Source organism: Alosa pseudoharengus, unplaced genomic scaffold (assembly GCF_046254945.1).
Source record: "Alosa pseudoharengus isolate Yale_2024_CS ecotype anadromous, Long Island Sound unplaced genomic scaffold, YU_APseudo_1.1 YU_APseudo_1.1_scf_16, whole genome shotgun sequence".
NCBI classification, from domain to species: Eukaryota; Metazoa; Chordata; class Actinopteri; order Clupeiformes; family Clupeidae; genus Alosa; species Alosa pseudoharengus.
Genome location: NW_027468630.1, coordinates 30,899,580 through 30,926,901, shown reverse-complemented (window position 1 = coordinate 30,926,901; position 27,322 = coordinate 30,899,580). Strand labels below are relative to the sequence as shown.

General features: G+C 42.1%; 3 protein-coding genes across 4 annotated transcripts; 2 read left to right on the top strand and 1 right to left on the bottom strand.

Annotated features, from left to right (window-relative positions):
- Positions 1–1,359: 1,359 nt before the first annotated feature.
- LOC143125896 (collagenase 3-like) lies at positions 1,360–4,432 on the top strand. Its single transcript, XM_076287720.1, has 10 exons — positions 1,360–1,489; positions 1,582–1,820; positions 1,926–2,074; positions 2,606–2,734; positions 2,817–2,978; positions 3,088–3,211; positions 3,317–3,450; positions 3,537–3,696; positions 3,797–3,900; positions 4,053–4,432. Exons 1-10 carry the CDS (start codon positions 1,388–1,390, stop codon positions 4,151–4,153), a joined length of 1,404 nt encoding a protein of 467 aa, XP_076143835.1. The 5' UTR covers positions 1,360–1,387; the 3' UTR covers positions 4,154–4,432.
- Positions 4,433–5,821: 1,389 nt separating this feature from the next.
- Positions 5,822–7,566, top strand: hrh3 (histamine receptor H3). Its single transcript, XM_076286628.1, has 3 exons — positions 5,822–6,143; positions 6,225–6,391; positions 6,652–7,566. Exons 1-3 carry the CDS (start codon positions 5,822–5,824, stop codon positions 7,564–7,566), a joined length of 1,404 nt encoding a protein of 467 aa, XP_076142743.1.
- Positions 7,567–8,532: 966 nt separating this feature from the next.
- Positions 8,533–27,100, bottom strand: vps35 (VPS35 retromer complex component). Of its 2 annotated transcripts, none has more exons than XM_076287718.1 (17): positions 27,011–27,100; positions 25,699–25,785; positions 25,529–25,625; positions 25,199–25,322; positions 24,818–25,000; positions 24,281–24,494; positions 19,854–19,937; positions 19,541–19,650; positions 18,779–18,875; positions 18,384–18,532; positions 15,644–15,851; positions 14,810–14,965; positions 14,279–14,401; positions 13,740–13,919; positions 13,247–13,486; positions 11,290–11,433; positions 8,533–10,742 (listed from the first exon to the last, which is right to left on the bottom strand). In XM_076287718.1, the coding sequence occupies exons 1-17, from the start codon at positions 27,011–27,013 to the stop codon at positions 10,563–10,565; spliced, it is 2,379 nt and encodes a 792-aa protein (XP_076143833.1). In that variant the 5' UTR covers positions 27,014–27,100; the 3' UTR covers positions 8,533–10,562. The 2 variants fall into 2 exon arrangements, with proteins under 2 accessions (XP_076143833.1, XP_076143832.1); XM_076287717.1 differs by having other exon boundaries at positions 25,699–25,797; positions 27,011–27,081.
- Between the last annotated feature and the right edge of the window lie 222 nt (positions 27,101–27,322).

Below are 27,322 nucleotides of genomic sequence, written 5' to 3'. Positions count from 1 at the left end.
AGGAGGAAGAAAAAAACATCATGTACCTTTGGCATAGTAACCACTACATTTGAGAAACTGTACCCCAAGGAAGGAAGTGGACATCCTCAAATGCAACACTTATGGTCTTTGAGTAATAGCTGTATTCTTCCAGATTCAGCATTCAAATTAACAGGAAATTAAGTGTAGTTGAAAAGGGGAAGAAATCTTGCACGTATTAACTTCCATTTTTTTGGTGAAATTACAATTACCTGTGCTTGACAGAGCTGGACAATTCCATTGTATTCATCCCAGGATTTTTTTTTTCAAAAAAATTGTAAATACTCCCCTGCTGAAAAAAACAGCCTGACCAGCTAAAGGTGGTTTGCTGGTTGACCAGCTTGTTGACCAGCTTGTTTGACCACCCTATGATGGTTGACCTGCTAGACCAGCAAAACTCTTGCGAAAACATACATTCAGCTGGTTTACCCACCTAACGATCGTAATTCAGCTGGTTTTGCTTGACATACCACCTCAAGCTGGTCATTTTAGCTGGTGTTGCTGGTCTACACTGCTGGTTTAACTGGTCGTGCCAGCTTATGTTGGTCAAACCAGCATGACCATCTTACACCAACAATGTCAAGCTTGGCAGGCTGATCACCAGCATGACCATCTTGCACCAGCTGTATCCCACACGACAGGCTGGTCAAACCAGCATGACCAGCTTCCTCAGATGGTCACGCCAGCATATCCAGCTGGTGGTCCAACTAGCTACACCAGCAAAGACCAGCAAGAGCTGGAAGAAAACCAGCAAAGACCAGCTAAAACCAGCTACCATAAGCTGGTTTCTGGCTGTTTTTTTCAGCAGGGTCCTCTATAGTTCTCACATGACACATATCTACCAGCCAACCACATTCCAACCACAATAGCATAACAACAGCCAGTAATATTCTATTACCGAATAACACTTCCTTTATTACTAATTCTGGCAACATCCTCCTTGACCATATTCTCACCTTACTAACAGGATATTGAGTCACAAGAAGCTTTTAGTACTAAAATGCCAACATTAGGATTATGAGAAAATGTGTTGCATATGGCCAGGGGTTTTTCCCAAACAATACAGTGATGTTACAGTTACTGTGTATTTAGAAAACAATGGTGCAACATTTCATTTTTAAAATGTATATCTAGTGCACATTATCAGCCTGATTAGTCTTGTATCAGTGTGGCTTTGAGAGTACATCTAAATATTAGTATATATATATACTAATAAGATATACATATCTTGTGTGGTGATGACGTTTTTGTTTGATGACCAAGTTCCTGTGACACACACATAGAGTTGCCTAACATTTCCTGCTCAAGGGTATAAAAACCGACGAGGTAGCAAGAAAATCATTAACCTGTGGATGAAAAGAGAAGAAGCATGAATAACTTCAGTGTGTGCGTTTTCCTCACTCTGGTGATTGCAGCTCACGCCAACCCAATAACGACAGCTTCCAACAGCATTGATGACGATGTGGTCCAGGTACAGTCTACAGACATTTAACCTTGTGCTGTGAAGGTGGTAGATTTTTGACTGTATGACAATTTATGACTGTATGACTGTTTGTGTTGTAGAACTACCTGAAAAGATTCTATGACTTGGGAATGGAGAGTGAGTCTTCTGGTCTATTCAAGACAAGCCAGCTACAATTGAAGCTAAAAGAGATGCAGCAGTTTTTTGGACTCCGTGTGACAGGAAAAATGGACTCTGAAACGCTGGAGGTCATGAAGAAGCCCCGCTGTGGTGTTCCTGATATGGCTGCCTACACCACTTTTGGAGGCCACAAATGGCTCACCAACCAGCTGACTTACAGGTGAATTCAGTTATAATATCTTACTTGTATTACACTATAGAAGCTTGCATTAAAAGCATGGTATGTTTTGTTGTTTTGTTCTGACCTGAGACATTTGCCTTTCAGAATCGAAAATTACACTCCAGATATGCCAGCGGCTGAAGTGGACAGTGCCTTGGCAAAAGCTCTACAGATCTGGGCAAAAGTAACACCCCTGAGGTTTACCCGTATCTACACCGGAACAGCCGATATCATGATATCGTTTGCTAGCAGAGGTAGGCCTAAACACTAAACTAACACTAAACATGTTAACTGTTAGGGATATCAACAGCCTCAGTATGGCAGTATGGCCTTGTTACATCTTACTGCATTAATTAGAGCCTAATTGAGCGTGCATGCTTTAACAGAATGCCACATCGCTCAATGCAAAGGGCAAAAGAATGCCTCTGTGGCAATACAGCTTTTGTGTTGGTTGAACATGATCACAAGATAATTAATTGTCCACCCCCCCCCCCCCCCCCCCCCCCCCCCCCAGGAAATAAATACTCTGAAACTTCACACTTCAAATTGACCAATTAAACTTAAATAAAAAAAATACTTTATATAGTACACCACATGTAGGCTTCTAATTCCAACATCAAGAACATACACCATGACATACAATGAACAGTGTAATTAGAATAATTAACATCAATTGCAGCCGTCGTGGCAAGAACTCAAACCATCAGAGTAATGACAATTTCAAGTGATAGGACACAAGTTGTGTCATTATTTAAGTGTAAAAATGTTCTTTGGCTGTTTTATAGAGCACGGTGATGGCTACCCATTTGACGGGCCAGATGGCACTCTAGCTCATGCCTTTGCACCATCAAGTGGAATTGGAGGTGATGCGCATTTTGATGAAGATGAGACCTTCACTTTCGGCACCCCAGCTGGTAAATGTCATACGATTTGTTTCTGCATGGTTAGTGCTTTGATAAATTTGCTGACCATTACTCTAATGTCCTAATACTACAGGGTATAACTTGTTCCTGGTGGCTGCCCATGAATTTGGACACTCTCTTGGCATGGGCCACTCTGCGGACCCTGGTGCTCTCATGAATCCAGTGTACATTTACAGAGATCCTGACAGCTTTATTCTACCACAGGATGATGTCAAAGGAATACAGTCAATTTACGGTTAGTTTCAAGGCTAATTTTAATGAGCTTGACAGAATCTGTCAAAGGTTATTCTCTTTGTATTGGTGTTTGAACTTGGTGATTTTTTGGAAAATTTTTTGATCAACAGGTCCGAACCCTGACACTGTTGACCCTGAACCTACAGCTCCCCCCACCCCTAACGCCTGTGATCCCAAACTCACACTTGACGCAGTCACAAGTATGCGTGGAGAGTTGATATTCTTCAAGGGCAGGTGCGGAGATGCTAAGAAATCAGTGCATTAGGATGTTTTTTCTGACCCCAAGTCAACACATAAAAGCTGAAAAACCTCATATGCATATTATGCATCCCTTTGCAGCTTCTTCTGGCGTAGTTATCCGCTGAAACCAAATCCTGAGCAACATCTCATCAAGAGCTTCTGGCCTGATGCTCCTGAGAATATTGATGCCGCCTACGAGGACCCAGAAACCCAACAAGTGTTCCTCTTTAAAGGTAGAAGCTAAAAACCATTGGCTCCTGTACATTGATTTTCATTTCTCCCATAGCCTCACTCATGACATTGCTGCTCTGATCTCCAGGTCAGAAGGTCTGGGCCCTCTATGGCTATGACTTGGTGAAGGGTTATCCGAAGAGCCTGAGCAACATGGGCTTGCCAGACACTGTGAAGAGGGTCACCGCTGTGCTCAGTGACCCTGAAGCTGGAAAGACTTTGTTCTTCGTTGGTGAAGATTATTACAGGTATACTAGCTCACACCTCAGGACCTAGGGATAAGGTAAACATACAAGTCAGATTAATTGTGTGTCCTTAATGAGATATCTTCTTTTGATCTCAATGCAGCTATGATGACACACAAAAGGCAATGGACAGGGGTTACCCTAAAGCAGTTGCAGATGGTTTTCCTGGAATGAGTGGAAAAGTCACAGCAGCAATCCACTTCAGAGGTGGGTAGTCTCATAATGTTTTCTGTACACAAGCTTTCTGTTCAAGACAGTGAATGTCAACAAAAATGTTTATTTGCAGGACTTTTCAGGAGTGCATAACTAATAAATCACTTATGTTATTTATATATTTTTATTATTATTATTATTCCCAGGTTTTGCCTACCTCTACAGTGGCCCCATCATGTTCGAGTACAGCCTTAGGTCCCGAAGACTTTTCCGTGTGCTAAAGACTAGCTATTTGCTAAATTGCTAGTAACAATAAATGAGTTTTGATCTTTTTGCTAAAAATGCAATGTTTTGAATTGCTGCTACAGACAAAGTACAGATTTAAAGTTTTATAATATTTAATTTATTCGGCCTTTGATATGTTATGACATGTTATATGTGCTTGTAATCTAAATATATCTATCTATCTAAATAATCTAAATGAAAATGATTGATTATTTAAAAGTATTGTTTTAATGTTTTAAATATAGCAATACATTCAACTGTAATGTTTAATATGTTTAATAAAGTATTGAACTATTACTAACTAGTATGCTTATTCATTGTGAAATCTTTAAGTTGGTCTAAATGCTATTTCATAAGAACATGAAATAGTGTGAGTTTATTGATGCCTATAAGTAACTCAATAACTTTAACAAAGTCCCCATTATGTCATCACAGAAGAAAGAGCACAAACTGAAATACAAAATGAGTATTTTTACGTACAGAATAACCTCAAGACAAATCCAATTAAAGATGATAGGACTATAACATTGGTAGCTTATTGAAACTGTTATTTAGTTTCTATTATACAAAAAAATAACTGTAGTTTTTTCGCAATACAGTGCAGTACAGTGGTATTTTCATGTCCAAAATACTGCATTTCTGCGTTACAGCACAGCGCTATACAGCACAATGCAGTTTTCTTGTGTCCAAAATACTGCATTTCCTGGGTAAGAACTGCAAATATCTCCTCCAAATATGCAGTTTTGATACTTAGGAAAACTGCCATTTTGACACTTGAAATAATGCAGTTGGTTTTTGTAAGGGGATAGTGCAAACAAATCATCCATAATATGTCCCTTAATGTACTTCTAAGCACTTAAGCAAGACTCAACATCTCGTCATCTGTGAATAATTCACTTGCTTGGTGTATGTCAAAGTAAAAAAAGAACATATAAGCCAGGGGATTACAAATAAACATCGAAAAGTTATATTAAGTCGTCATGGTAGAAATGACAGTATGCGCAAGCTAGCAAAGTACAAGCTGCCAAAAAAAAAGCAATAAAATAATCTTTGTGGCAAAATGAGTCCAACTACCCCTGCTAATCTCTCTCTCTCTCTCTGTCCCTCTTATATAAATATTTTTAGACAATCCTTGAAGGTTCTGATATCTAATGCATGTGTGGGTGGGAAAACAAGAAGACTACTGATAACATATGTTTATGTTATTGTTTCTTCGCTACCCCTTCCTGCCAGGTTCAGCATCATTCTGAATTCTTTCATTTAGTCATCTCCCTATTATTCCAAACTACATGGATTGTTTCAGTCCAGTTGCATCCTAAACCAAGATTTGATTGTCATATTCCAGCGATCACTAATTTATTGGGGATAATTGGGAAATTATTGGATCCACTTTCAACAAAAAACACCTGCACTAAACAAGACCAGTTTGAAATATAGAAGCCGACTCGCAGATATCCTTATAACATTTGCTCTCAAAACGACATAACCTCAGCATAATCATGGGGGGGATCTTTCTGAAGAGCCACCTGAGGCTTATGTGGCATCTCATAAACATGCAGCATTCAGATTGAGGGAATACTGGAGTAGCCTACTCCCCTAACCCTGCAGTATCGCTGCCTCCAACACTGGATCTTTGTGCTGAGATTCTAGTGATGCTCCTGGTTAAATGTTGGTCTTGGATAGTTACATGATGCCGTCTACATTTTCCTCTGCGGCTGGAATTTCAGAATGCTCTACCTCACCATTCGAATTGATTTTCTGGAACCGGTCCTTAGATGTCCTTGCAAATGCAACGGGCATGCAGGAGCTGGAGGCAATTCATCACCGGCGCGCACAGCATGTTCAGTTTTCTCCATCAACTTCAGTGTTCCTAGCAGTCCTCATGACAGTTATGGTCTTCGCCACTGTACTGGGGAACGCACTTGTTATTCTAGCTTTTGTGGTGGAGAAAAGTTTGCGTACACATGGCAACTTTTTCTTTCTGAATTTAGCCATTGCGGATTTATTAGTTGGTGAGTGAAGTTACACTGTTGCGTAATTTTATTTTGTTCACGTGGTTATTGTTGTTTAATGAGTATGTTCTTTGCCATTAGGAGGATTTTGTATTCCAGTGTACATTCCTTATGTGTTGACGGGCGAGTGGAGACTCGGAAGATGGCTTTGCAAACTCTGGCTTGTAGTGGATTATATGGTTTGCACAGCGTCTGTGTTCAATATAGTCCTTATCAGCTTTGACAGATTTCTCTCCGTCACCAAAGCGGTAAGTCCACACTGAAATTGAGCTTTAGATGTAAAAATAATAGCCTATATACAGTATATCATAGGCTATAATGCTTCACATAACATTTGGGTAAAGTGTAAATAATTATGTGAAGTGGGTAGGCTAATTGACCCATCGTTGTGTGTGCGAATTCATGATGGCTCTTTTATGGGTCACTTCCCTGTTTAGAATGAAACGTGTGTTGTAGAGAAAACGTGCTTCATATTCCTTTTGACATCTTCTGTGTGTATTCCTACTAGGTGAGCTACAGGTGTCAGAAAGGGGTGACCTCCGCAGCAGTGCTGAAGATGGTGAGCGTGTGGCTGGCTGCCTTCCTGCTTTACGGACCTGCTATCATCAGCTGGGAGCATATTGCCGGTGGGAGTGTGGTGCCCACTGGGGAGTGTTATGCGGAGTTCTACTTCAACTGGTACTTCCTTATGACTGCCTCCACGGTGGAGTTTTTCACGCCGTTCATAAGTGTCACCTACTTCAACCTCAGCATCTACATTAACATCAGGAAGCGGACCGTGGTCAGAGAGCAACAGCCACCCAACATGGAATTTAGGAACTGCGAGATGGAAACACTTGGAGCACGCGGAATGAACCGCGTGTTCTTCGTCAGACCAGTTCAGACGCACACCTGCAGCATCAATGGCAAAGGCGCGCGCTCTCGGTGTTGTCGTTTGTCAAGCGCAAAGGTCTCCGCTGCAATAATTGGTGATGCGGGCAAGGGAGGGAGACGAGACAGCGCAACTCTTGACCTCCCTCCCGTGCAAGTTGAAGATTTGGCTCATCAGTGTGGTCCATCACGATTTCTCAACACCGATCAGTCGTTTGAACCCTTGCGCACCCGTTCTGACGCATCCGCCAATCTGGCAAGCCGACTCTCCAGGGATAAGAAAGTGGCCAAGTCTTTGGCTGTTATTGTTTGCGTTTTTGGGCTATGCTGGGCTCCCTACACATTACTCATGATAATTCGGGCGGCGTGCCAGGGCCAATGCGTTCAGCACTACATGTACGAAATCTCGTTCTGGTTATTATGGATCAACTCCTCCATCAACCCTGTTCTTTATCCCCTGTGTCACAGTAGCTTTAAAAGGGCCTTCAGCAAACTCCTCTGTCCCAATAAGATCAATAATATCCAGCCACAATATGTGGAACAGAATTACTAGGGATTAAGTGAACTGAGTATTTTGGATAGAAAACCAGCCAACAAAGTTACCCATTTTGGCAAAACATTTTGGAGCTTCAACCCTTTGGTAATTTGTTCATCGTAGCATTAATTTGACAAGAATTGAATTGTGCTCATTGTGCTTTAAGAACACTTTGATGTTTTGGTTATTGCCTGCTATTTTAATGTTGTAGATCTGTATAAGGTATTCATGTATATTTTGTAACAATAATTGCAGTTCCCATGGAAAAGTGAAAAGGGTCGCTGTACATAGTGCTGATGCTCACTTCCCATGTTGGTTTTTACACTTTAACTACAGATAAACATCATGTACATATAACAGTGTGATCGCTGGAACAGGTGTAGGGATACACGATGTCATCGGTAGGCTACATTAGTGTCGGAAGATAATAGGTTAATAATTGTATTACCGGCAGATATTTGCTGATATTTCTGGCAGATTAATCAATTTTCGGTAGAGTAAGCCTGTAGGTAGTAGGGCTACTGCTAAACTAAAATTCACTGACAATATGTTTCATGCACAATGGGAATAAAAGGTGTCAAATGTCTTTTTGACGTTAATTGACTAAACTGACATATGGTCCACTAGGCTACTTAATGAAGCCTATGTGTGGGAACTCAAATTTGAATCATGGTCCGCAACCAAAAGCCTTCGGTTGATTACTGATAAAGACTGCATTTGGTACATTCATTACGCATCTGTATTGAACCTAACGTCCTGTACCGTTCAGTACGAAAAGCCTACGTGTACTTTTACACCCCTAGTTCTAGGATAAAAAAATAGTACACGAGAGCACAAACAAAACAAAAAAGTACAAACAAAAAAGATGTGCATATCGGTTTCGGCCAAAATAAGTTTGAAAAAAGATAGGAAGAAATCCAATATCGTGTCATCTTAAATAGATGCTTATCTTTGCTATTAATTCTCCATCAAAAAAGTAACCAGTCGTGCATTGTGGTTTTTAATGCAAGTGGGGAAGAAAATCAATTGACATACACATACACTGATTGATCTTGATCTCAGACAATTATGAGATTTCCTAAATAGCTAAAGTGAAAAGCGTGACTGTCATATGTACAGCATAAATAAAGGGATACCATGATAAGGCTAACATCTGTTAGTGTGTCACTGTTCATGTATACAGTCGAGAAATAGATAAGCAAGAAAGAAATGAAATTAGCAAGACATGTTAAAAGATGCTGTGAACAAAACCCAAGACAGTCCACACATTTCAGCCATTTAGTCCAATCAACACATTATGGGCCAGCAAATCACCATGGTTTCTGCCATCACAGCTTATCCACTCACTGCCTTCCACACAGCAGGAACTCAAAGTAACAGAGTGGATGAGGCCAGCTACACAAAGCATCATCATGTAAGCCCCACCTCCACCCTTCAATTCCCGCAAAAGAAAAAAAAGATGGGTTGATAAAGAGGGTTGGAAAATGTGCCTAATTGACATGGACACTTAATAGATAAGGGTTCAAGGTTGAGAACCTTTGATGTACTTTGATGTGAAGGCAGAGCAACTGAAGCACACTGAAGCAATGCAATCTGGCAAATGACTCATCGTTTCACTTGACTGCGCCCTATGCAGAGCTATACACAGAACAGACCATACACGTCCCAGTGAAGGACAATTGTATTGTATCTCTCCAATGTTCATGGCATGTATTCTTTTAGATTTTGTGTCTTCAATCTTGGAGCACCATCTTTAGTGGTGAGGAAGGTGCAGGGCTGGTGGGTATTAGGGGAGCCCATTTCTACCTTACACTATGATGTGAATGGTAATATGTTTGATAAACCATTTGATAAACCATTAACAAATGCTTTTAATAAAGACATGCTGAACACACTACCACAAACTGGACTGGCCCAGGCATGACATGACATGGAAAGGTAATTATTTATTTATAGACGCATGGGATTAATATGATCATTTTATTTGTGCAAATGACATGAAATCGATGATACTTCTTCTGGCTTATCTGATTTACAATTAGATTATACATACAATACGCTTTGGGGTTAGGGGAGGCAAAAACCAAACTGAGCAGAGATGAGATGAGATGAGATATCCTTTAGGATGGTTGTTTTTATACAGGCCTTGACATTTCAATGGCGGGGAATTCCCAGCCACTAGCGTGCCTTCTTCCTTGAGGGTCCACACACCCACCTGCCCCCACAATCCACTCCATGGTTAGACAGCCCAACATATTCACGTTGAAGCACACAGTGATTATCTCTGCTTTACTCTAGTAACGGTGACAAGGACATTTAATGAGCGGAGGCTAAGCGAGAGGGAAAGGAGTGTGATGGAGAGTGGAAGAAGAGAGCGAGCCAGACAGACGGAGAGGAAAACTGAAGAGCAAAGTTCTAAAACTTGCTGCACGGCTGCGTGTTGGTTCAACATGGCAAGCGCACTGGAACTCAGGGCTTCAGTCAGACACACAGGGATGTCTAGCTCACCAAGTCAGTTTTGCGTCAGCGTCCACACAACACCGGCTGACAGTGGTATGAGATTAGGCAATAAAGCCGTAGGGGCTTTCGATCGTTTAACAAGTGCCCATCATAGACAGAGCAGACTGTTGGAAGGGAGTTTAGATCCCTGAAGAGCTCGGGCTACTCCTGCCATCACTACTGCTGTAGCATGTCAAAGCAGCGCAAAAATTGATGAGGGAAACGACATCAGACAAGTGCAAGGCCGAGCAGACGTAGCTCTTTTCTCTCACACACATACATTATGAACGAGACAGAGAGCGACAGAAAGAGAGACAGAGAGATGTAAGGAATGGATACGCAGAGAGAGATCAGGGAAAAGAGAGTAGAGGCAGGTGGAAATTGTTGCTTTTTTCCCCTGGATGGAATACCCTGGTGTGTGGTTGTACTAGAGTGTGTGTGCATATATACAAGTACAGCTCTCTGTCTGAGTATGCACATACATATGGCTGCTGCACTGCGTCCCCCCGGGACTCCTACAGCACCAGGCCCTCGTAGGCGGGCCCCTCTGACTCGGGAGACTCCCTCTGCAGGCGCAGGTGCTCCAGTGTGTTGTGGAAGTGTTTGTTGATCTGCTCCGTCTCTTCGCTGGCCTCCAGGTTTGGCAAATCTTCGCGGATCTTCTGGATCAGCTGGTTCAGAACCTGCACCGTCACCTAAAACAGCATGATGACGCAGTCAAAAGACAGCACATGTAAAGATGTCACTTAAAGACAAATTCAATTTCTATGCTGGTAGAAAATGGGCTAATTTTGAGATGCAATTTTGCACCAACAATGCTGCATTTCACTGGGGTAATTTCTTGCTTCTGAGAATCAAAGCAAGGTGGTTCTGGTAAATGAAAGGCAGAGACTGGCTTGCACACAGTAGGCGCTCTCCCAGAATTCCACCGCGTCGCACCTCACCACGATAATCTAGCACCCCCTGCTGCCATCCTGATGACTGGCTGACCCGTCTTACGGTCAAGCTGTGCACCAACAAGTCCCAACCCAATTCTCCCCAGACGGCCACTAAATTCATGTCAACCCTGAGGTCTCACAATAGGAGAAGTTTTCTATGGGAGTGTGTGAGTCACCAGTAAAAAAAAAACAACTGGGCCGAGAAGAGAAAAGAAGAGGAACAGAGTCTAAACAATGGTCAGTAATGGAGAGATGGATGAAGAAAAGCAGATTGATGAATGACAGGAGTGAGGTGGGAGGTTACCGCATCGTTCTCTCGCTCGTAGAAGCAGACGTATCTGTTCAGGATCTCGATGAAGAGCTGCACTTGCAAGGACGGGTCCATGCACTGATTGGCAATCTTAAGAGCTTTCTTCAGACACTCCATCACCCTCTTGCCATCTCGAATCTACAAGCAGGGGAAAGGCATAAGACATGCACACAACGCACACACTCTTTCATGTTCAAAACACATCTTAACAGTGAGAGCAAGTGGACAAGAAAATTACTATTTGCAGGCACACATAGGATCTTAATCATCATCATCATGTTATTGTGCTTTCTCCTTTTTTCTCCTTTATCCAGTTCTCTTCAATCCCTCCCACACCCACTAGCTCATGTCAATGTGTCAGCAATGACAAAGCTACCAGCGAAAGAAAAAGGAGTGCAACTACATGACCTTTTCTACTATGGTTCCTGCATTCTATCTGAGCCTGTGATGAAGCTGCTCTCACACTCAATCTCAATTTTAGAGAATTGTCTGGGGTGTCAGTGGTTGGAGACACTTTTACAAACACCCACCCACATTACCATCCCTCTTCTCCATAGCGCCCATCTGCCCATTTGTGCTTCAGCCAACTGGCTAACAGAGAATTGGGAGTTCAGACAGAAAATAAATGTACTGCAACATTTTCTAATCCTTTTTTCCAGAAGTACCTGCTTCATGTACACATAAGCCAGTGGCTCTCAAACTTTTTCTGTCATTCCCCACTTATGAGGGGGGAGATTTTAAAATCCCACCTGTCCCCCATGGCTCAACAAAAAGACAACGAAATATTAAGTGCCAATTGAATTTCAACAAGGTCATGAAAGAATATGCAAAAGAAGACACCAATTCAAACACCATTTTTGAAAATTACCATGCTAATTGATGCCTCATCAAAATTAATTACATTGTTCTTTCTATATATAATATTTATTATTCACAATGATTTAAATATTAGCTTTGACAGCACTAATCTATATGTATTAATGCCTTCTTTGTTTGTGTGGTTGTTTTGGTTTGAGTGTATGATCTTTATTGTCAATATAGTAAGGCATTAATACACCACCGGTCATGTCTCAATTCTCTACTAGTGGGGCGTACACTTTGAGAACCATGGACCTAAAAGTGATCATTTCACCAGTAGTACCACAGAGGAGGGTCATACCAGATGCGCCAACTTTATAACATGCAATATGTGGCACAGTCTTTCATAAGATATGAACCCAAAACCTCAGGCATGGGATTCAGGCATAATCAACCATGGTGGCTAAGAGAGCAAAACTTCTTGCTTGGTAACTAATGTCTTACAACAGAGAACACCAATAAGTTTCAGTGTAAAACCCTGTTGTTAGGGGTTTTTGAGTACCGTCGGTGGGGGGAAAAAACAAAACAAAACAAAACAAAGCAAAAATCGCCTTTGAGGTAGTCGTCATGTTAGTGGCAAAAATGGCTAGGCAGCTACAAAGCTACCATATAGGGTCGGGTATTGTTTAGGCTTTATTCGATACGGGTGCTAAAGTTGTAGTTTTAGTAACAGAGCCTAAATTGTGCCTAAACCGTGAACTAGAAATTGAACTATGTATTCACTGCTATCAGAATTTGCAACTGCATTGTTTCTAGTCATAATTAATTGCAAGCATTTTGCATTTTTAATGGTTGACATGCTCCCACCTTTACACGCAGTAGTGAAATTTTTTTTTAGCTTAGGTATTTTAACCATTTTCAATTAAGTCATTACATTAGTGTAATGCAGTCACTACCAATCGGCTCACATAATACTAAATGACTACCAGAAGTGGATGTGGTCTGTGGTTAGGATAATGGTCATAAATTGTGTTTAAGAGCATTCATTGTTTGTTTATTGTGATTGTTTAAGTGCTATTTTCATATTCGTTGTCATAGTCCATCCATACATCCAGAGCTACTGCTCATCTCTCCTCTGCTTTACTTGACTCACCTCCTCTCCGCTCTTGTCGGTGTTGCGGCTGGACCAGAACAGATGTGCGCAGATGCTGACAGCACGGCACTGGTCAGGCTTCTTCAGCAGCTTGGAGGCAGCCAGCGCACACTGGGTCCGCAGTGGCTCATGGTTCTCCTCGCTGAAGCAGCGTGTGCGCTCAAATGTGCCAATGATCAGAGTGATGGCCGCCAGCTGGGCTTTGGAGTCGCTGATCTCGTCCTCGTACAGGGAAAAGGCCTGTGTCACCACGAGCACAAACACATGAGCCGGCAGACACGACACTACACAGGGACATCTTTAAGAACTGAATAGAGCACTCTGGTGTGCTGACATATGTATCTAAGCATACTGTAAAGGCTAAAATGCTTTGGACCAAGCTCACAGAAGATAGCTACAGCTTTAAACAGCTGTTGATTTTAAAGCGCAGGCTGCTTCCAGTTACTACAAGACTAGTGGTCAGACATGAGACATGGCAGATGGCCCTCAGTACCTGGGACATAAACTCGTAGGCCACAGTCTCGTGGTTCTCAAAGCCGATCTCCCCGGCCGCTAGGGCCCCCTGCAGGAAGAGGCGGAGGGGCAACTCCGCCAGTTCAGCTTTGATAAGAGCACTGATGGTCTGGTGTGCAAAGGAGAAAATCTTCTGACACTTCTTCTCCCATTTGTCATCCTGCAGAGAGAAAGAACACCAAAGAGGCGACAGACCTTCATTAATTCTGTTTTTCTTACCTTACCAGGTATTTCACAACTAGTATGGCATAACACCATGGCAACAAGCATATCAATTTGCAACCTCATGGTTCAGCAGTAAGAACATCAGTGTGTACAAGTCTTTCAAAATCACACACATTTCGTAATATTCTGTAAGAAAAAAGTGACGCTCATTAAAAACACTACATGAAAATGAACTGAAATAAATTAGTCTAGCTCATTAACTGCTTGCATTGTTTATTTTATTTTCTAATGGCTCTCTACACCAGTGACCCTGAGGACTAAGGTGATGTGTGAGGGCAGCACTGAGATGCTTACCGAAGAGGAGTTCTCTTTGTAGCGAAAGGCCAGTTGATATGCAGCAAACACCAGTGGGGGAAGCGTGTAACGGATCCTTTGGTTGCCACCAGCACCAAAATGCTTTCTGGCAGTGTTCAAGATCTGCAGGGGAACATTTGCACACATGACATCTTTATTCTGGTCATACACACACACACACACACATCAAAGGTTGGATAAGAAAACATCAGTATTCATATTCTATTCAACTTGTGCAAATGAAAAGCATATTACGGAATGGTGGTATCCACTTCACAAGTTCAGAATGAGTGTAAATGGAGAAAGGACCAAGGGAGATGCAGAGAGATGCAGAGAAAGAGGGTAAAACGTAGACACAGAAAAGTCTTGACAATTCAAGCATAAAAAACAATGTGTTTGAGAGAGAGAGACAGAGAGAGAGAGAGAGAGAGAGAGAGAGAGCAAAAATGAGACAGAGAGATGGAGGAGGCGAGAATGAAAGAGAAATGTGGGAAGACAGGACTAGAGAGGGGACAGTGCCAAGCCTCTTACCAAGTACTGCTGGTCAGGGTCATCAGAATGGAGCAGGTGGATGAACCTGCCCACAAGGCTCTGCTCTTCAGCAAAGTCCTCAGGATCAGGGTCCTCTGCTGGCTGATCTGGCTGGTCCTGGATCAGTGTGGACACCAGGCTCAGGATGGAGTCCACCTGCATGCACATACAGAGAGTGGTTCAGCGATCAGACAAAAAGATAACAGACTCCATTATTGTGTAAGGCCAAAGACAGCAGAGCAACAACCCACTAACAAGGCTTCAGAATAATCTCTAGCAACGAGGGCATCTTCACCCCATCATTTCCTCTGGCGGAAGTAGCCCACTGCGGAGACGAGATTTGGGAAGATGTGGGAGGACAGTCCAGACAGGACAATTGCAGACCATTAATTCTGCCTCAGACTAAAGAGGATGGACGGCAGCACCAAGTGTATGGTTACTCATGTCAGACCTATGTGCGGGGTTCTTTTAGCTGGGGGATACGTGACCTTTTACGTGGGGAGAAGTGCAAAGCATCTGGCCGTACATTTTAGCTTGATGTAGAGAAACACAATACAGTTAAGCAGGCAATGAAATGACTCACTCCCTCTTCCATTTATACCTATTGACAAAGTCTCAACACCCTGGGGTCAATCTTTATGTGCAGGTAAAGTTTTATGGTTAAATAAGGCTCCAGATCAAAAGTTCTCAAAGTGTGGGTATACGTGCATGCCCTCTACATATGTATGTGTGTGTGTGTGTGTGTGTGTGTGTGTGTGTGTGTGTGTGTGTGTGTGTGTGTGTGTGTGTGTGTGTGTGTGTGTGTGTGTGTGTAGATATGTCTGAAGGAGAGACCTGCTCCTGAGCCAAAATAGTGGTGTTGTAGTCCAGGATGTTGCTGAGCACATAGCAGCTCATGGTCTTGCGCGACTCGTAGTCGAAGTACTCAAAAAGCGGCGGGAAGTGCTTGAGCTGCAGCACGGTCAGGATGTTGTTGTAGGTGTCCACCGGGATCTTCAGCAGTCGCGTCAGCTCTTTAGAAACCGCGCTGCTGGTGGCAATGCTGAAAAAAGAAGAAGAGCAGCTTAACAAATGGACAGCAAGAGCAAGACAGCAGCAGGAGGAGAAAACCAGGCCAAGAGACTGAGAAGCAGAGAGACAGAAAAACTCACATACAAAAATGAAAAATGACAGTGAGATCACAGAATGAAGATTTGAAAAATAGTCAGAAAGAGAAAAAAAAGGAGGATGGAATGGTTGAGGCTGATTATCAACTGACTATTCCATACCTTAACAACTCACTATACTATATTCTCATTAGGGACCGTTCGTTATTTATAAACGGGGTCACCGGAGGAAAATAGGGGAGGGTCATGTCTTTTTATTCTTTGTTGAGGGGAGGGTCACCTAACTTTTTTTTGTCTAGGAGGGAGGGTCACCCATCTTTTGTATTAATGAAAACAGCAAAAAATCAAAGTGGCTTGTTTGATTGTTGATTTCTGTCGCCATATAACGTTCTCTTTCGTTCCATAGCTCTGTCAATATTGAACAATGAAAATAAGGGAGATTTCCCGGGTTTCTCACGCAAAATACGGAAAATGTCAACATTCGTCCCCATTAACGTTGGAAGGGTTGGAGCAACAAAGTAGCCTACTTTATTCACGCCTAACAGCCTATATCCATTTGGTCAACTTTATCCAGCCCTAAAAAAGCTAAATTTAACTTTGGTTTACTTGTAGTTTACCGTGTAGCCTAACTTTAAACAGTGTGCATGCTTAACACAAAGCATACTTGTGCTTCATTCATCCACACATCCAGCTCCTAACGTTTTGACAAGCATTTCTACCAATTAACCTTGTTCCTGCCCATCTCTAGCTTTGCTGTCTCCATCCTTTCTGTTTTTGTTGTTTGCAAAAAAATATATAGTATTTATTGGTAACCAGAAACAAGTGCAATTTGTTAATCGCTGTCATTCTCTCTCCTGCCAACAAAAATGTGTTAGGCCTACGTTCCAAGTAGCAAATTCTGCTTCATAAAGTTGAACAAATACATTTGGTCATATAAATAGCCAGTTTATGGTCTACAGTGTAGTTGGTAAGTTATGGTAGGCCAACTTGGAGTGAATATACAGGGGGAATTCTTTGTCTAGCTGCCTGGCAGGTGCGCACGTAGGCATAGCCTACGGCCGAACACAGCAAGCGCTAATGAATCTTGCTCTCACGACAACCACGTCGTTAACTTAAATAGGCCTAGGTTAACATCACTCTGAGTTCGCATTCAAGCAAGCAAAACGATGATTTGATACATCTGTTTCACTGGAAGGGCAAGGGGTAACAACAGGACAACACAGAGACAGGCCAGAATGCAGGACTAATGTTATGAGTATTACAGTAATATGGGATATTCTACGGGAAAATATTAAAACGGCAAGACAGCAGGGAAACGTTAAAATTTTAAACCCGAAAAAAGTTGGCATGTTAGGTATTTTTCGGTCCCTGTGATTATTTGTGAAATTGTGCAAACGGCCTTTTCAAGTCATTTGAGAAGGAAGGAGTGTAGCAAGCTCCCAAATTGACGCTCGTCTGAGAAATTGAGTTTTGGATAATGTTCAGCTTCGGCAGCTTTACAATGACTGAGGAAGCCTAGAGACGAGTCCATAGCAACAAGTTCATGTGTTGAATTTGTTATTACCCAGTGTGCTTTGTTGAATGGTCTCAATCCTTTATTGTTTTATTTCATGTGAATACTTACTAGAGGAGTAACTTTTCAAGTAGGCTAATGCAGTTGCAGGAAGTGTGCATTTAGTTTCCATGCTTATTGTGTTTCCACAACAATGTTAGGGAGTAAATCTACTGAAATGGCCACCATCTTGGTGTGTGTTGTGTGATGTGTAAGATCAGAAAGCAGAGGTTGATTTTAGGACGGTAGCATATGTTGATGTGTTATCATAGCGCGTAAGAGCGTGGGCGGAAGACATCGACAATTGGCCGGGGAGGGTCATGTCATTTTTGAAAATGCTGCTGGAGGGTCGTTGAAAATTATATTGCAGGCAGGGGAGGGCCATGCAACTTTTGATCGAAGCACTCAAAATCCCTCCGGTGATCCCGTTTATAAATAACGAACGGTCCCTTACAAGCCTTCATTTTCTATTGGCAAGGTGATTACCTAACCCAGATAGAACACACAGCACAGACATCAAACACAGGATGGGATTGTGTAAAAGATCCAAAGTTAGGAAAAGATCCAAAAATACACACTAATTAACACAGGTCTTGACATTCACGGTGGAAATGAAAACAATGTTGCCTTCATGTCAAGCAGGACTCAAGTCGTATGTTCTTTCCATCTCACTGCCATCAGGTTTTTTTTTTACGTAATGCTACGAATCAAATGAGTCATTAGCATATGGAGTGGCCACATGCTGGCCCAGTTAAACACCTTGTGGAAGGTGAGACTAATACTAACGCAGCAGTCACAGCAAAAGAAAAAAAGAAAAATAAGAGAGAGAAAAAAACACACACTCTGAGCAACTCTGAATACAGTGTTTCATCTACTGAAACAATGTGCACTGAAACACATTATACATTTCACTCACTGTTCCAGATTAAGTTTGTTGAAGATCTCGACAGTGCTCTCCAGCACCTTGTCTACGTAATCTACACGGTCAGGGTAGCACTTCATGGCCAGGTTGATGAGGGACACCTGCAGTGAGACTACGTCCTCCGAGGGCATGTCCTGGCGTGACTGAGGAAAGGAGACAAAGATACTTGTCACATGATAGGAGCCAACAGCTTGTAAATGACACAAAAACCATGGCACACATTTAACCCCTTCAAATTGACACACTACTTAACATTGTACATATGTACACAAAACCTGCACAGCAATATTATGGGGAACTGAGAGCAATATCTCAGATTGTTTTATCCTGCAAAGATCAGGTAGATTTGATTATTTTCAAAAAGACAGCCAGTGCAACTGGACCAATACCTGAATCACAGTTGCTACTTGCTGAGAGAAAATGTCAAAGAGCTTGATTTCAGCTGGAATGCCAGGACCGTCTTCCCTGTGGGCAAACAGAGCCAGTCTGCAAAGGAAATGAGACAGGGAGGGGGGGGGGGGGGGGTTAGAACAGTCATGATGGCTTTATGCATCTCACTATGAACATATAGGTCCAGATCCTGACAAAAGAACATGCACAAAATCTATGAAGTGTATATCTGACTAGCTCATTAGTGGCCACAGGAAATGGTGTATGCGATAACTGAGCATTTCCATTCATTTAAACCGTAATGGACAGAACACCGATTCAGAGAGCAGTTACAAAGTCTGCCTTTTACTTTTTATCACAAAATGCTTGGAAATAAAGACAGTTGCTGGGGAAACAAAAAGAGAAATAATTGAGCAAACAGAAAGATTACAAACGTAACAGATGAAAGAAAGTTGGAATAAAACAAATGCACGAGGTTCAATTTAAAGATAAAAGACATGAATGTAGCGCAGAATTTAATCAAAGGCACTGAAAAACAGTGTTGTTTTTAAACCCCGAAGCAGTTGGATCCTTCTGCGGGTATCAAAAGGCTGTTTCACCAGCCCTTCATTTTCACTCTTTGCATTAGGCCAAAACCATCAAGACCTAAACTGCTTGTGATTTTATTATAGAATACAAAAAACTATGATAAACTAGAACAGCAAGTAGTACAATAGTGAAAATTGTGAGATTTATTTAGAGCTTCTAATTTATATTCTGACCTGTCAATGAGAGCAATGATGATGTTTTTCACATTGACGTTCTGATGCAGCTCGGCACATGAGCGCAAGAAGGGGTTCAGTGTTTGGAGGTGGAATTCATCTGGGAACACCTGCAAGAGAAACAACAGGACACTGATCTCATGCCCTGGAAAGGAGAGACTGATAGAGCAGGCTTTGCCACTGCTATCTTCTATATTAGCTGACAGCTCATGGAAAAAATGGACAGACCAACCACACAGCCAAAACACACAGTGATATAGGACTGTGGGGGCAACATCCTTAGCAACAGTGAGACTCTGAAAAGGTCAGGTACCTGTATAATGCACTCCATGAGGTACTCCTGTGCCAGAGGGTCCCTGCAATTCACTACCTGCTCCAAGACTCCAGACAGCACAATCTAAAGGGGGAAATTTTTTTTTTTTTAATAAATAACACACAAACAGAATGCACTAATGGTCCTCAATGTTGTGCCTTGTTGACCACATGACCATGGCCAATTTTAAGGTTTAGTAATGAATCAAAGAGCATGAGATACACAGGCACACTAACAAAATAAACTTGCTATGTGACCTTGCCTTTTCTCATTCACAACTTGTCAAGGCAAGACAAAAGGGGAACAAACAAACTTGCTGTTACTGTTAAACTTATGACTTGATTTTTTTGTGTTGGGTGAAAGGCAAGTATCAGCAGTATTTCAATTCGACATCAAAAGAGATTTCAGGTCTGATTCAGCAGAAACCCCACCATGTGAGAAGATGGTGGCGCTGTGCGGTCTCTTTTATTATTCCTGAATTCTGTAAAATTGACCCAGAGATTATGTCGACTTAAATTTGGTCATTAAAAATCAATGCTATGGGACTAATTAAGACCTCCTGGTGGCTTTCTGGGTGAGCTTAGCATAAGCTGCAACAGACTCAAGGGTACAGATTTGGCTAGATGTAGGTTGCAGTTCAGACATTTAATGCCTTGTCTATTAGGGGTGTAAAGGTACACATTCTCATACTGAACCGTTTATGTACAGGGCAATAGGTTCAATACAGATGTGTACCAAATATACCAAATGCTGTCTTTAACAGTAATCAACAGGAAGGTTTTTTGCGGACCATGTTTCAAATTCGATTTCCCACGCAAACATATTAAGTTGCGGATCATATGTCAGTTTAATCAAATAATGTCAAAAAACATTGGACACCTTTTCAAAATACTATTCCCGTTGCACATCAGCAATACTGTCTGCACATTTTAGGTTAGCAGTACCTACAGGTTTACTGTACCGAAAAATGAACTGAATCGTGACTTCAAAACCGAGGTACACACCCCTATTGTGTATACTGTGACCTGGGCACAAGAGTGACACATTGTTTTCATCCCACGACGCTAAAGCTTCACACGTGTCATATTGCCTCCATCTCTTCATCCCTCAAGATGTAATAAGCGGCACCTATAATAATACATGAGGCATCTCAAATACACACAGGAGTGGTGTTAACTTCCTTGTGCTGTAGGTAGGGGATTTCATGACACAAAAAAAAAACCTTCTCTCCTAAAGAAATTCAAAATTGTCAAATGGAGAGCCGGACACTTACAGTAGGTCAATAACCCATTTCAAAGTTATGTGGGGTATATCAATGTAGATACACATAATCCGACCAATGAGTCACTGTAAAGTCATTAGAAATTTGATGCAGATTTTGTTTCAACAAAATTGTGCCTGAATGAATGAGACATACGCAGAGTAGAGTGAGGCTTTTTCAAAGTATAGTTTCATTCTTTCTATAGAGCCTAGTTTTGTGACAAAAATTTACTGGTAAGTAAACTACAAAAACAAAATATTTGAAGAGTGTTGAATTCTAGTCACAACAGCCAATCTTTTGATAAAAAGATGATCCCCATCAAGAAAGAAAAGCCCAGACAGTTTGGGCATATCCGCTACAAAGTCAGCCTGCACATTTATTTGTCAAGTCAAGTCACGTTCATTTCATCCATAAGAATGGAAATTGCAGTGCTTATGCCCACCGTCATGCCCACATAAAAAGATAGTATCATATTATAATAGTATCAATTGTAATTGTCAGCCCAGCCATTTTTCCTGCCCTTTTGTTCAGTTTATCAATCCTATTCTTCTCAGTAACCCCTGCATTCCCACCCTATCCCACAACACAGTAGCTCCAGACACTACATACACTGCGTTCCAAATTATGCAAATTACATTTTTGCCTAGGTCATTTTCACACCGTTAGGGACCCTAAAGGGGCCTACCAGCTCTCTCCCCATGATTCCAGCCCAAAACATGACTCCGCCACCTCCTTGCTGACGTCTCAGCCTTGTTGGGACATGGTGGCCATTTAACAACCATCCATTCCATCCATCTGGACCATCTAGGGTTGCACGGCACTCATTCGCAAACAAAACTGTTTGAAAATTAGTCTTCATGTATTCCCTGAGCCCACTCCAACCGTTTCTGCTTGTGAGCATTGTTTAGGGGTGGCCGAATAGTAGGTTTATGCACACTTGCAAACTTCTTGAGGATCCTACACCTTGAGGTTCGCGGGACTCCAGAGGCACCAGCAGCTTCAAATACCCGTTTGCTGCTTTGCCATGGCATTTTAGCAGCTGCTCTCGTAATCCTATGAATTTGTCTGGCAGAAACCTTCCTTATGATGCCTTTGTCTGCACAAACCTGCCTATGCCCTGAATCAGCGCCAAATTTCATCGCAGTACGATGATCACGCATATGTTTTCGGGAAATATCCAATGTTTTCATACCTTGTCCAAGGTAGTGCACAATTTCACACTTTTTAGCAGCAGAGAGAACCTTTTCCTTTCCCATATTGCTTGAAACCTGTGGCATGATTAACTAAATGTACCGCAGAGCGGTACAAAATATGACCGCCGCCCAGTCCAGCACATTTTTTTCCACAAAAATAAATCACGCTGAAAGGCCTATATGATTCTAACTGTCTCACTAAATTGCATTATCCACACTCAATTCTCACTGGTATCTGCTAGTGCCAAAACATGATTAGTTCATAGATTTCACATGAAAAATTCATTTTATACAACCCCACCCCCATCTTGCCTGTTCATAATTCTAAGAAATTCTTGAATTGTGTGCATGTGTGCGTGTACATGTTTATGTTTATGTGTGTGGGTGTGTGTGTGTGTGTGTGTGTGTGTGTGTGTGCGTGCTTGTGTGTTTGCCTGCGTATGTGTGTTTGTGCATGTATGCGTACATATGTCTACTGTGTGAGTATGTGTCATACGTATGATTACTGTGAATGTATGTGTGTGCGTGTGTATCTGTTTATGCACATGTGTGCACATGTAATGGGTTAACATGACCCCTGGAGGCAAACATACGGAAAAAATTGGTCATCCTAGGCCCTACGGTTCTCAAGATATTCACAGAAAACTGTCTCCGGCCACCTATTAGGCCAGTTGGTGTATAGTAACATAAATTAATTTATTGTGTGGCCCCGCATTAACGGAATTCCACGAAACTTGGCGTGCATTCAGAGGGTGACATAATGATCCTACACTTCCAATTTCGTGCAGTTTTGACTATGTTAAGTCACAGATACCTGCGATTACAACACCTCATTTTTACTCTTTTGTGTTTAACTAGGTGGCGCTATACATGAAATGAGTGGTTATGGAATGGGTTGACATGGCCCCTTGAGATCAACATACAAAAAAAATGGTCTTCCTAAACCTTACGGTTCTCGAGATATTCACAGAAAACTGTGTCTGCCCTACCCTCCTTTCGGGGGGTGCAGTCCAGCGGAGGGGCTACAGATCAAAACGAAAAATGATGGTTCCATGCTATCCATATGGGGTTACATGCCCACCAAGTTTCGTCCACCCCGGTCTTTCAGTGTCCCGGGAATCCTTGACGGAAATTTGGACATGCGAGAAAAAAAAAAAAAGAAAAAAAAAAAAAATCTGACTAAACCTATAACCTTCGTTGCGCGGCGGTCATAATAATGTGGAACATCCTTCTTAAGTTCCTTTGATTGGGCTCACCTGGCAAACTAATTATCACAGGTGTCTGAGATTGATTTCAATGATCCAAAGAGCCCTGAGACACAATACCATCCCTGAATTTAATTGTAAAACAAACAAATAAATCCAGCAGTGATGAAATATGATCAATCCATGTCAGCTTATCATTAAAAACAACACCCAAGTATTTGTATGTGTTCGCTCTTTCTAGAGTTGCCCCTTTAATTTCCACTGCCTCACGGCTTCCAAACACAGTTGCGTTCCGTCAACGCATGCCAGTGGGTGTTCCCGACGGTGGCTATGCAAATGACTTAAGGTATCACCGTAATTTGATTGGCTGGTGCAGTCTGTTGTTTGCTTGTTCGTAATATGATTGGCTGGTGTCGTCCGTCGGTGCAGCAAAGGTTGAACTTCTCAACGCGAGCGACGGAACCAACGCAATGCAACGGACCCACAATTCAGTTCGGCAAAGGATGACGTAAGCATGTGTAAAGTGAACAGGATGCGTCTTCAGCACTGCAACGCACGCGAGTGTGTGTGGGAGCCGTTAGTTTCTCTTATATTTCTTCTAAAGTCAATCACTAACTCTTTAGTTTTCTTGACATTGAGCTCCAGAAAGTGACTGTCACAATACTCAACAAGGGCTTTTTCCGCTCCACTAAACTCCTCACAGTCGAATGGCGAATACAAAAATAAGACCTCCAACGGCATGAGAGTCAGAAGGTAGAAAGGGCGCACCTGTTTATATTTGTCCACATTGACCCCCTCCAGCTGGCTCAGACGGACAAGGTTGGTCCCAACCAGGATGCGCAGCTCCTGCCTCTCCTTCTCCCTCTTCTCCCGGTCACGACTGTGGCCCTGGTGCTGCATGCGCACCCACAACTTGTTCATCTCAGCGAAGTTCAGCAGCACAAAATCAATGGAGTCATTGATGTCCCCAGTCATCTCCTCCCTGCACACACACAGAACAGCACACATGCAGATTAGCATTCCTAAACATGTCTGAGGGAGGCGCCGCCACAAGCATCCTGGGGCTATGTGTTGGAACTTCAGACAACAGGCTCACTCCACTCATGTTCTGATAAATAAAAGTCACACAAACTAACATATTACTCTCCTGCTAGACAATCACGGCACTGTCTTTTGATGTTTATATTTAGTTTGAATCATACCAGCAGTTGTTTCAGATTTTCGATAAAAGTAAAATTTGACTGAAGCTAAATATAATGAGGCATTTTCAAAGGAACTGCAAGTGGCTGGAGCGACTGGTCTTACTCGGCTTGCTCTCCATCATCAGGCAGTATGTTACGGGTGCACTGCAGCAGGTAATTCCTGAGAAACAGGCCGCGTAGAGGATGCTGCACTCCACGGCACATCTCCACTAAGTCCTTCAGGATGTCTTTACGGGACTGGGGGAAGGAGCGCACGTACACCACCCCTACAGTGATTAGCAGGTACCTGTACAGCAAAGACAGCCAAGAAACACACACAATACCATTCAACACTCAGACACGGTTTTGGCCACAGCAATAATTATTAGACTAGTGGAATTTCTAAATCATTAAGTCTTTAGCTGTTCTTTCAACTTCTGTAAAGAACTGATGTTTAGAGGCAATAGATGTAAGATGTGGAAGAACATATGGGTGCAGTACTTACAATCTGGGAATGATGTTTCCTGCATACTGGACCAACTCATACAGATCGGCCACTTTCCTGCCTTTGGCAAACTCATCAGTCAGGTAAACCTCCAGGTAGTGCAGCTCATCAGAGATGGCCATGTCTACAGGGAGCGTTAAGGTCTTCTGGCAGCTCACATTCAAAACACTCAGCTTACATTCCACAAAAGATACTGGTCCTACTGACAGTGTATTTCAACAGAATAAAACTCTGATTGTTCAGAATCAAATTCAACTCCACCTGTCAAGGGCATAATTGAGATGTCAGTCAGTGTATATTTGCATCAAGTTGGTGGGGCAGGAAGGATACAGAGCTCATAGTAGCTTTTAGGAGAGAGCATGGAAGTCCTTAGTTCACCCAGCATATTGGAGGCGTGCTTCAGTGCATCCATCAACTTGTTTTTGTCCTGAGTAGAGTGGTTAAAATTAGACTGATTCACACACATCAGTGATAGCATTTTGTTAGGTCACCAAGCTTACCAGGCAGCGCTTCATCTGAAAGGACTGCACTTTAACGGCCTGCACGGCCTCATCCAACAGCTTCTCCTGCTCATCCTGAGGTGACTGCTGTGTGGTTGGCTGGGAAAAAGCCAGGCATGGGATCAGCAAGAATGACAAAACTTGGGGGAAATCCTGAATATCAGTCCTTGCCAGTAAACTCAGATTACCACCATTACAAATGTGACATTATATATTTGTCCTGACTAGTTTTTACCTTAAACCTCGACCCAATATGTTGACATTCGCATAGGCAAGTGTAATTTGCAGTCGGTTATCAGTACCTCAAGAGATAGGATTTCACAACCGGGCATATGCATTCACTTTAACTTAAAGGGTAAACAATGTTCGGTGTTTCGATTAATTAGTATCAGCAACAGGCAATTTTAATTTGTGGCTATTACTTATTAATTACAGCGAACCACATAACTTCATATCACGTGTTTGTCCTAAATACATAGCTAACACTTGCCCCTCCCTGACTGCAAGTTCCACAGGGATCCCTATGAATGAGAATGTGCTAACTCCTCAGAACAACGCTAAAACACTATCGTTTATTCAATGCTGTATGACAGGGTTATGACATTAATGCCCGTGTTATACTACCATACCTGTGTTGGTTTTTCGTACCTAGCGTTATTTACTGCCGATCGCCTGGTATCGTTAATGCATTCCAGACAACACACTGGTCAGCTGGTGGTTATACACTAGCCTAACGTTGCTCGCTGTGACAGTTAGCAACAGTACCATCACAACCTAACATTACAATGTTTTTGACATCAGATTGATATGTTAGGCAGAGAAAGCTAACGTTATTCAATCTCATACAAGGCAACATAAAATGTATGTACACAAACAGGCTGCTATAACACCGACCAATTTCTTCAAGATTGCTGGAAAACATTTAACGTTACCTGGCTAGTGAGCAATCGAGTTAGCTAGCTGAACCTTGCGAAATGTAGACAGAGAGTGATTTACGACCTGATACCAAACATGCAAATTCAATGTTATGTGAAGCATAGGTATCTACCAGATTGGACATTAGTAAAAGTGTTTTGTATATTTATTTAAACAACACTAAAGACATCAACAGCTTGTAAGGAACAGAGCTAGCAACAGCTAATTTTGGCTAGCCAGCTAGGCCTTGCCATCACCTGGCACAGTGCAACTATTTAGAAAGCTCAAGTCGTCGGAAATGCTTAAACGATCAGGGAAGAACCTGTACTAGATACATACTGTTATCTATATCAAAAGTATATGGTGGTTTATTTCATGTTTTCATAGCCTTACTTACCATGATTATCAAGTCTGTTTCAGGAAACAGTAATAACCCCCCCGAAATTGTTCCCAGTCATGTGACTGTTGCCAGTTCAGCGAAGCTACTTTTCGTCAGCCTTGTACTCATTGGTTGTGCACACAGTGAAATATGTAAGCGATGTATCCATTGGTGAACCATCTGATGCGCTGTTAAAACGTCCCCTGAAAAGACCGAACCGGCAGCTTAACGGCAAATGTAATATTGATGGAAAATGCAACAACCAAAAAATGCGAAATATACAATTTCAATACATATAATTAAGTTGTCGATAAATCCATTCATGACATT

Excerpts from the sequence above, each read along its gene's own strand:
- LOC143125896 (XM_076287720.1), top strand. The coding sequence starts at position 1,388 with ATGAATAACTTCAGTGTGTGCGTTTTCCTCACTCTGGTGATTGCAGCT. Across the intron at positions 1,821-1,925 it reads ACCAACCAGCTGACTTACAG|AATCGAAAATTACACTCCAG; the intron begins GTGAATTCAGTT and ends TTTGCCTTTCAG. Across the intron at positions 3,212-3,316 it reads TTGATATTCTTCAAGGGCAG|CTTCTTCTGGCGTAGTTATC; the intron begins GTGCGGAGATGC and ends ATCCCTTTGCAG.
- vps35 (XM_076287717.1), bottom strand. Across the intron at positions 18,533-18,778 it reads AAGTAGCAACTGTGATTCAG|TCACGCCAGGACATGCCCTC; the intron begins GTATTGGTCCAG and ends TCCTTTCCTCAG. Across the intron at positions 15,852-18,383 it reads AACAAACTTAATCTGGAACA|CATTGCCACCAGCAGCGCGG; the intron begins GTGAGTGAAATG and ends TTCTTTTTTCAG.
- hrh3 (XM_076286628.1), top strand. The coding sequence starts at position 5,822 with ATGCCGTCTACATTTTCCTCTGCGGCTGGAATTTCAGAATGCTCTACC. Across the intron at positions 6,144-6,224 it reads CATTGCGGATTTATTAGTTG|GAGGATTTTGTATTCCAGTG; the intron begins GTGAGTGAAGTT and ends CTTTGCCATTAG. Across the intron at positions 6,392-6,651 it reads TTCTCTCCGTCACCAAAGCG|GTGAGCTACAGGTGTCAGAA; the intron begins GTAAGTCCACAC and ends TATTCCTACTAG.